The 10,343-nt window shown below is 38.9% G+C and overlaps 1 protein-coding gene across 1 annotated transcript; it reads left to right on the top strand.

Moving 5' to 3' along the window:
- The first annotated feature begins 6,315 nt into the window (after positions 1-6,315).
- On the top strand, positions 6,316-10,010 carry LOC140239790 (heme-binding protein 2-like). The gene is made up of 4 exons (XM_072319610.1): positions 6,316-6,507; positions 7,149-7,278; positions 8,068-8,248; positions 9,738-10,010. The coding sequence occupies exons 1-4, from the start codon at positions 6,316-6,318 to the stop codon at positions 9,907-9,909; spliced, it is 675 nt and encodes a 224-aa protein (XP_072175711.1). The 3' UTR covers positions 9,910-10,010.
- The last annotated feature ends 333 nt before the right edge of the window (positions 10,011-10,343 follow it).

The raw sequence follows: 10,343 nt of genomic DNA, 5'->3' as shown, positions 1-10,343 counted from the left end.
AAATTTAGATCTAACTAATGTTAATCCAAACCCAACAAAATGCTTGCCGAGAAAAGTCATCAGATCAGTGACAGTGTCTCAACAACAGTTTACTGACTAGTCTAGCGGTTTAATAGAGGTGAGCAACTGCTTACCTTTCTACTAGCTACTGACGATATGATATTTTTATCTTGCAATATCCTCAGGTTCTAACCTCGCTGGTGTGGAATGAAGGCCAGGCAGTGCTGATGATGATAAATGTGGGTATGGCCAGTGCAGTGGTAATGCAGATGCGAAACACACAATTCTAGTCAATAAACGGCAATTCCCAGGGCAGGTGAGCACAACCCCCGCCCCGATAACACTGTTGTACCGATGGCCGTCGGTCTTGCGATGCAGAATCACGTCGACATGGTCGACGGCTCACTTGTTCAGGTTAGCTCCTTGTTCTGTTGAAAAGAACACAACAAGCGGCTGCGCTACTACAGATATCGTTCACTTGGTAATCAAGACCGATTATGAAATAATAGCCACAAACGAACACATGTTTTGACTAGCTAGATAGGACGACTTAAGTTCAGATAATAGAAATGATGCAAACGTACACATTCGACATCATCATGGGTATCCGGAGACCGAGAACAAGCAGTCTAGGCTATCGTGGGAATTCGGAAATCATTATTTTCTTTCCGTTAGTGGTAGAGAGATGGCGCTCTTGCAAAAATCATAAAATGTTTGATTGATTGTCTACAACTCGACCGTATGCAATATGGAATTACGGAACACAATCATACTTCAGTGTCATTCAGGGAGCGCGCGTCTACTTCTCGATTGTTTTGTTTTTCCTTCTTAATATCTTTTTTTGTGGAGCATATGTACTTCTATTTTTGCTAGTAGGCCTACATGAATGTTTACAAGGTTCTATCTTGTGTGGAAAATTATGAATGGGTGAGGTGTTAGGTTTAATTGCGCATTTGTTTATTGGTATTTCATTTCATTTTATTTCATTTATTCTCCATGTCTGAATAATAAGGAAAGTGATAATAATCATATACAGTCCAAGCAGGTGAAAAGGCATTATCAAAACTATACAATGAAATATAGATAAGAAAATGTACTCGAGATAAAAAAAAAAAGTCAAATAGCCGAATAATCACAAATGATGCTACATCACATAAATGGGGGGGGGGGGGGAGAAAAGAAAAGATAGCACGCTAGACAAAAAGACATGATATGAAAACGTTTACAGGCATACAGTGTCATGCCTGTATAGCAGTGGCGGATCCAGAGGGGGGGGGGGGGGTTCACAACCGGCCCACGCCCCCTTTATTTTTCGTAAAAACAAAAGAAATAAATGAAATGAAACCTCGAAGTGGCACCAGAAATACTAGTCCCCCCCCCCCCCCGCTTTACAGAATTCCTGGATCCGTCCCTGATATGCATGTTAAGCCTGTACATAATGTGCACACAGACAGACATAGGGACAGAGTACAGCAGACAGATATGAACTGACAAAATAATGGATAGAGGGTCATGAGAGACAGGGACAATATTAAGAAGGATGAATTTGGGTTAGCAACCTGCAATTGAAGAAGTGTTATCTACCATAACAACCACCTTAACCAGCTTCATCATCATCATCATCATCATCAAGCCCCCAGCTACTGTTACCAGACTTTTATTATAGCAATTATTGTTGGAATAGCACACTTCCCATAGCAACAGCCAATTAGGAACCTGGATTCTTGTCGTTACCATGACAATTGGCATTCCAGCAAGATTTGATATGATATTATCAACGTTTTATGAAATTAGAACCTGGTTGTGGCGACTCGAGTCCCGCTGGTTGCAGAGACTACCAGTATAATTATCATGGGCGTCTCCGCGACGTCTCCGTAACCACGTCGCGAAGACTAATACAGGTTATTTCATCTGCAACGTTGGCCTCCGAGACGTCTCCGCAACCTATATGCGGAGACCCCAGTGACGACCTACCGGAGACATGGAGACGAATCCGAAACTGATGAGAAGACATCTTAGAGACGTCGCGGCGACGTCCCTGCGACTTCCGGGCGAATAAGTTGTCACCTTGTGTGGAGACTTTTCGGGAAGTCACCGCTGAAGTCAGTGAGAGCGCAGCCATTTTTCTCTCTTTTTTTTCCTTTTTTTTTTTTGGGGGGGGGGTGGGGGTGAGGGCGGGGGGGGGTCGTTGGAGTTGCACGAGCCACGGTGATCTCCTCCAATAGCAAATGTCGACATAATGAATAATCACACACTCCAATTTGTATATCCGTATGTAGTATATAGGTAGGCCGCCTATACACATTGCTGTTTCGTATTATAAACACCGTGTGAAAAATCAATGTCCATTTATATGCACATGGCGTTCTTTTGAATTACGTCTAATTGTGATGAAACATCAGTCATTTTCATCTTTTGAAGATTCTACTCTATTGTTACCAAAGCCAATATGAACATATCAACAGAATTACATTTAGATAATGTATTCAATATGTGATCTATTACATTTGTTTTATCTTGTGTATTGTGATGTGTTTGTTTCATCTTGTGTAAGTTGGATCCAAATGAATTGAATGTGGCCTTTGGACCACAATCCCCCCCCCCCCCCCCCCCCTTGCGTAGCTCGATACTATAAGCTTCTATTCCTGTAGTTGATTGGACAGAATAATGCCTCGGTGATTCAATACACTTGATGTTTTGTTCAAATCAAAGCCTACTTATATAGTATGTACTGCTGACGTCAAAAATCACGAGGTCTAGGATTACAAATTGCATAAGCTCATTTTGATTTGCTTTGGGGTTTCTTTCATAATGGATGACTCCCCCCCCCCCCCCCTTGATATTATGATTATTGAACATAATTACTCACAGTTTTTATTTTTGTTGTGTTGTAATTTGATTTTATAGTAACAATCTCTTCAAGCGATTGCAATGAGCTTGAGAAAAAAATTATTATCTATCTACACACATCGACATATATCTATCTACACATATCGACATAATGATATCTATCTACACACATCGACATAATATATCTATATCTACACACTTCGACATAATCTATCTACACACATCGACATATCTATCTACACACATCGACATATCTATCTACACACATCGACATATATCTATCTACACACATCGACATATATCTATCTACACCCATCGACATATATCTATCTACACACATCGACATAAATATATTATATCTATCTACACAAATCGACGTATATCTATCTACACACATGGACTTTTATCTATCTACACACATCGACATATAATATTGTAAACACACATTCGACTTGAATTCGCGGCAGCCACTAATGTCATGTCTGTCATGTGACGGTATTTTCGATGGAGGCGAATAACAGACGATCTTTTAAAAAAAAAGTAAATACGGTAATTCAAAGTTTATATCTTTCTTATTGTGATATTTGTTGTGTATGTTTGTGTTAGTATTTTTCTTTTTCTTTTTTTTTTCTTCTTCCTCTTCTTCTTCTTCATCATCAGCATCATCATCATTATCATCATCATCATCATCATCATCTACTTTTCTTTGACTAGAAAACTTATGTGCTAGTAAATGTACTCTTTATACAATTAATTTTAGCATTTAAAGTTTATTCCCAAAGCCTAGATTCTCGAGAAGAAGTTGGGAATAGCAGGGGATCTTGTCAGGCTCTCATAATATGTCACGTATAATCTCAGCAAACTTATCACAGGTACATAACTATATGAAGAGTTTGTTTGCAAAAACCGATAAGTCCATATTTGCCAAATGGAGATATTTGCGATTAAAGGTCAAGAAAAATTAAGAGAATAAAAAGAAATTTTGTGCTTCTTTTGACCATAAATTCAAAAATGTACCTTTATATGTAGTAGCCAATATATCATTTAAAAGGTATTATTTTGTACTTTATGACAGAGATCTTACTTCAAAATCTTCAAAAATGGACTTATCGGTTTTTGCAAACAAACTCTTCATATACACAGCAGATTGGAATAATTTTTGTGAAAAAGGTATTTGAAAAATTGCACAGCAATTCTTATTGGCTTGTATTTTATAACGAGGCCGGCTGGATATCTGCATTAGCAATATCATGCAGCCATGCTTTTTATCTTTATTGTAATCCTTGTGAGAAGGAGGGGAAAATACGGGAGACTGACATCATAAGTGGAGCCTGACTTAACAAATATAAGAATATACAAAATAACAGTGCTATAATAGGCTCTCACAATTATATTCTTCAATATTTATGCCTGCTTATCTCTGTTGTAAGTGTGTGTCCGTGAGTCTTAGATGAGAAGAGTCATTAATGCAGAGCTTGATCGCAAAACGGCTTTAACTCCATTCCTGTTAATTTGATATATTTGCGAGTAAACCTGCTAAGAAACAGCGAAGATGATAAGAAATCATGGGCTGCTTTTGATCATAACTTCAAGAGTATTCCGTGCTATGTAACAAGTACAAGGTATCCCCTGAAAATGGTTTACTTTGCTCTTATATAATATCTGATGATGAACTTACCTTAAAATATTAACAAATGGCGCTTAAGCCGTTTTGCAATCAAACTTTTCAAAATTAATGGTACGATCATTTCCGTGTCATATGGTTTGCCCAGCAGAGAGTTAGAGCAAAGAATGATTAATATTAATAATAATTAGGTGTTTTGTTCCCCATCACCCTGAATGACCTTCAAATTGACTTTGATTTAGGAATTTTGAAGGCAGGCAAGAGCCGATCAACATTGAAACAAACTACGGCTTATGAAAGAAGCCAGGCAATGACGTAATTATTTTTCTTTTCCTGCAAAAATTCTAGCCCGACCATTGTCTTTGTTTGAAAGGTTAGTAATCTGTAAGTTAAAAGGTCTCAAAGTGGATCATGGTACAAAATGCGGCTAACCATCTCATGTCCGAGCGCGTGAAGCGAGGATTAATGGATAAACATTTTGATTATTCAACTCTGTTAACTCGTGTTCGAAACACGAGGACGTCTCTTTTCTATTCGTTTTAGTTACTGTTTGTGGAGTTTTTAGGTAAGACACTCCCACCAAAACTCAACAGATATGTAAACACGATCTGTTTGGGGATAAGCTTAGTTAGTTGAAGGAAGCACAATGTGTCAAGGCTCTGAATGGTGCGTCCAGTAATTCTTTGTTTTACTCACATGCAGAGGTTATGAAATAAAAGCTCTCGACAATTCCTATAAATTACGCAGTGAGTGACCAGGTCCAACACAATCAGCCCGGTCAGGAACAGCGAAGAAACATCAGCAGAATACACCGCACATCACAAGGCAGCATAATATTATCCTTTGCTTCTTGCATGTGAGTTGATCATTGACTATTTTGTTTATTTCTCAAATCTAATGTACTATCTCGCTTAAGTCTCTGCAATATGCTATTCTGTGTTCATCATTCTGTAGCATGTTCGTCTATGAATTCGTTCACTTTTTTTTTGTTACACGAACAAGGTTTGTCATTAATTGTTTTGGTTTGTCAGTAATTGTTTCGGTAAAATCGACGGCAATCTCTCCCCAACATATGCACTCTTTGAGATATAAGTCTCGTATTTGAAATTAATGATAATAGAAACATGGAAATGGTATATGTTCTCAAGGAGGAACAAATCAAATCTTTTAGGAGACCAAGGGGTATTCTCGTAAGTTTGTTAAGGAGAATAGATAATGCTACCTATCATAGGCGCAGGGTCTTTATAAACTTGTTAAAGACTCATCACAGAATGATCGCATAATAATAGACCCTATTCCAAGGAAAGCCTCAATACTTATAAGCACATTCGCCATAACAGCTACTCTATAGACCCATTACCATATAATCTTCATTTGTATACTGCTGCGGTTAATATAGGAATAAAATGATTTTGATGAAACACCTTTATGTCCAAGAATGTTTTATGCGACGGGTGAATGCAGTCTCACGTCCTCTTGTTCCTTCGCTGTCAGTTTTTTTCCAACCCTCAGCTAGGATTTGATTAGCATTCATGCCATTTTCTGGTATCTTTTATCCTGTATTCATGCATGTATCTTTTGTTATGTATTATGCCATGAAGTAAAGATGTGAATATAGATAGATAATAAATTTCAACTCGAAACTTCCAATCTTCAAACTTCAAACTTCAAAGGAAGCCTTTTCAAAAGGCTGTGACCTAGATAGAGCTCCAATAGGTCTACTCGAACCAGAGCAGTATAGCACTGTGGATCTATAATGTACCACCTGGGCATCTCCCCGAGGAGTTCAAATTTATTTGCATCTGGTTTACTCATTACAGAGAAACCCTCTAGATATCACCATGGCAAGACTTCTCGCAAGCGTCGTCCTCCTCGTCGTCCTCTCCGTCAGCCTCGGCCACGCGATCAAGCTGAAGGCCCCGGCCCCTGTCGAGGCCAAGGCCAAGGCACCCCTGCAGCCCCGGTCCGAGTCGGGCCCCAGGCAGTGCAAGGGCCTCGAATGTCCCCGATACACCGTCATCAACGACGGAGAAGTGAGTACTGAACTCAACAATATCTGAATTAAAGCGAACAGTCTTTGATTGAGTTGTGACTGCACGTACCCACGTTTTGTGATTTGCAATTCAACTCAATTCAAATTTTATTTCCAATATCACCGTTAGAAAAAATTTCCAAATTCAATGATTACAAAAATCCAATGTAAAATGACGGATTTAGGGCCTTTTGGAAGCAAGCTCTTCATATATATATGTACATATATATAAATTTGAAAGCGAAAAATTGTATAACTGCAATATGATATCAAACTATTTGAACAAACTTATTGTGTTACCATGGTTACTGAGAAAGAGAAAATACAATACTTTGAAGATTTTATTTAAAGCATTTTTTTTTTGTAGCTATCTTACATTTTTTTTTTTCAACAGAAAGTCGATGATAATAGACCAGACAAAAAATAGGGATTTATTCCCCATCATTTACTGCTCTTAAGGAAGGACAGATTGAAAAGAAAAAAGGCTCATCAAAACAAAAATCGGCATTTTCGGAGTCCAGTTTGAGCCGATCAATTCAGGAGAGGTAATAATTGTGTTATTATGAATCATTCGAATCCATACAAACAATTCTCCTTAGATGTGCCTTTTACCCAACATCGAATTCCGTTATGTGCTTACAGGGCTACGAGGAACGCCAGTATGAGGCTTCAATGTGGGTCAGCACCGAAATCATGAGCATGAACTACGAAAGCGCAGTGAGCGAGGGGTTCGACAAACTTTTCCACTACATCGACGGACACAACGACCGAAGTAAGCTTTTGAAATATTGATTATAGCAATACGAACTGTCATCAGATCGTAAATAACAGATAAAATGTGTAACAACTCTTCTTTATTATATTCATCACATTTGTGCTTACCAATCGCATCCTGTTTCAAACTATTTTCCTTTTATTTTTTTTTCCGGACGATAACAAAATACAACCATCTATTTTCCTAAGTTTATTATATTCCGCATTTACTATTGATTACGAAATTCAGAAATACAAATATACAAAGAACGTAGGTCCTATATTATACCTTCTAAAAAGCATATTTACATACCAATCATACAAAACAAAACAAAAGTTTAATTGATTATGATCACGATGTGGAAGGAGAAACTCTTATACCATAAAACTGTAATAAAATTGTTATAGAGAAGACTGTCGTAACTATATCGTCGTAAAAACTATATTTACCCCCTAAAAACCCGTGATGTGTTTGTTACGCATTGAGCGTCTCTAAAATGATAGTAATGATCGCAATGACGAAGATGATAATGATGATATGAATGATGATGATACAAATGTAACGGTGATGATAGTTGCAGTAGTTAATAGTATTGTAGTATGCATATTATCATAATGATAACTGATACTGCTACAAGTATATTGCACTATATATACTACAATACTAACATGTAAATTATCATAATAATTGTGTATAACAAGTTATCATAATATTAATAATAATGATAATGATGATTATATCAATGACGTATATATACGTCACATATCTTCCTCTTCAGTTGATGTCTGACTTTAATCCCTTTTACAGAGGAGAAGGTCGAAATGACCGCCCCTGTGGCCACTCGAGTCATCCCCGGCCAGGGTCCCGCCTGTGAGAGCAACTTCACCATCCACTTCTTCGTGCCTTTCGGTGTCCAGTCCAACCCACCTCAGCCCAGCGATCCCTCCGTTTTCTTCACCAACTACCCGGCCTCCAGAGCTTACGTCAAGTGAGTTAAATTCACTGGATTGTAACCATTCTATAAACCTCCCCTTCTAACCACTCTCTTCCTCCTACCACTCCTTCTCCTCCTCTTTCTCTTCCTCCTCCTCCTCCTCCTCCTCCTCCTCCTCCTCCTCTACCTCCTCCACCTCTTCCTCCTCCTTCTCCTCATCCCAATCACTCTCCTTCTTCTCCTCCTTCTCCTCCTCCTCTTCCTCTTTCTCCTCCTTCTCTTTCTTCTTCTCCTTCTTCTCCTCCTACTCTTCCTCTTTCTCCTCCTCCTCCTCCTCCACCTCCTCCTCCTCTTCCTTCTCCTCATCCCAATCACTCTCCTTCTTATCCTCTTCCTCCTTCTCTTTCTCATCTTCCTCCTCCTTCTCCCCTTTCTGCTGCACCTTGTTCTTTTTTCTTTTCGTCATCATCCAAGCACTTTATCTGTTTCTTTTCTACTCTTCCTCGACCTCTGTTTCTTTTTCTCTAGCGTTTTATGCCTTTATCCTCGTCATCCATCCATTTTTTCTTCCTTTGTCCCTCCTTCTCTTTCTCCTATGACTTGTTAATTGTCTTTCCTCTCATTATCATCCACTGTCTCGTCATCTTTTGTAATTCCTATACCTTTTCCTCATTCTCTTGTAGGCCTGCCTTCTTCACAATTTCTTCTTCCCCATCCCCTGCCTCACACTCTCTTTCATCTGCTCTACCTCGTCAACCCCCTCACTTGCTCCTCCTCTTTTGCTATCTTCTTGTTTCCCCGTCATCATCTCCTACCCCTCCCCTCCTCCTCCTCCTTCCCCTCCTATTCATCTTCCATGGTATTTGCGGCAATGCCGTCATACGCTGTGAAAGTACTGTATACATCACTACGATAGCCTACGGGGCTAATTTGTACTTGTGCAGAGCTCAAAGAAGTGAAAGATCGCCCTCTTGTGTTGACTGGTGTCGCTTTAAATTGCGCGGTAGAACCGAAAATGGATAGATTCAATGTCAATATAATCATAATCATATTCGTTAAATATAAATTCGATGATTTTTTTTTTTTTTTTTTTTGTACTCATGCTTCGGACCTGTCGAAAAACATAAACTTCTTTATTTAATACTACTTTGTATAGGAATCCTTACGTCATTACATTTCGCATTCACAATTTTCAACGTTTCATGTAATTTACAATATCAATACTTAATTCACGTTTACTTCGATGCCAACCGGGCTGAGGAACAGTCGATGAACGAAGTTAGCATCACTGCTATTATATAACTTCTTCTTACCCTAGCCAAAAAAAAAAAGCGCATTCGTTTTGATATAGAGAATCGTCTTCTGTTTATACAGGACCTAGTCACACTCTAAATCTCGAAGGTTGTGATTTCAGTAATGTCATAAATGTGTGGTTCTAAAAGTCATTTAATTTTGCTTCCTTTGACTGCAGTTGCATGCAATAAATCGATCATTATTACCGTGATCATTGACTAAGTCATTGCGTGGTTCTTGTTACCCCCAGGTCGTTTGGTGGCTTTGCCTCACAAGAAGACTGGATCTCGGCCGCCTCCGAGCTGGCCGACGCGCTCGAAGCCTCTCAGACGTACGACAGCTCTTACTACTTCACTGCCGGCTACGACAGCCCGTTCACCTTCTTCAACCGCCACAACGAAGTCTGGTTCATTGCAAACTAACATGACGACCATTGCCACTCACGTATTTATATCATAATTACACACTATGTGTATCATAATTATTATTTGTGCAGAGTCAGAGCGGTTATCCAAATAAGACTGAGATAATTATTTTTTGCAGATTTATTTTGACGCAATTCAAGCCTTCTTTGAGAAACTTCTGGAGCAGTTCAGAGCTGAGACGATGCGCATTTTCGTATGAGGCGCTCTCTTGCAATGGTAGCCGACGTTTATAGTGGGGTCGCACTTCAGGAAGTCCACTTTATATTTTCTATTATGGTCCTTTATGAGGTTATTTATGATTTAATAACGAAATCATTTTGATATAAACGTCGGCAACAGGGTGCGGGGGAATAGGTTAGTTAACGAGTATCAAAACAAAGGCATTATAAATTGAGGTTGTTTTGTTTTGTTTTGTTAGGAGACCAGAAAGA

The sequence above is a fragment of the Diadema setosum genome, chromosome 16 (genome assembly GCF_964275005.1).
Source record: "Diadema setosum chromosome 16, eeDiaSeto1, whole genome shotgun sequence".
Classification (NCBI taxonomy): Eukaryota; Metazoa; Echinodermata; class Echinoidea; order Diadematoida; family Diadematidae; genus Diadema; species Diadema setosum.
The sequence above is the reverse complement of the archived record's forward strand: the minus strand, read 5'-3'. Positions and strand labels throughout refer to the sequence as shown.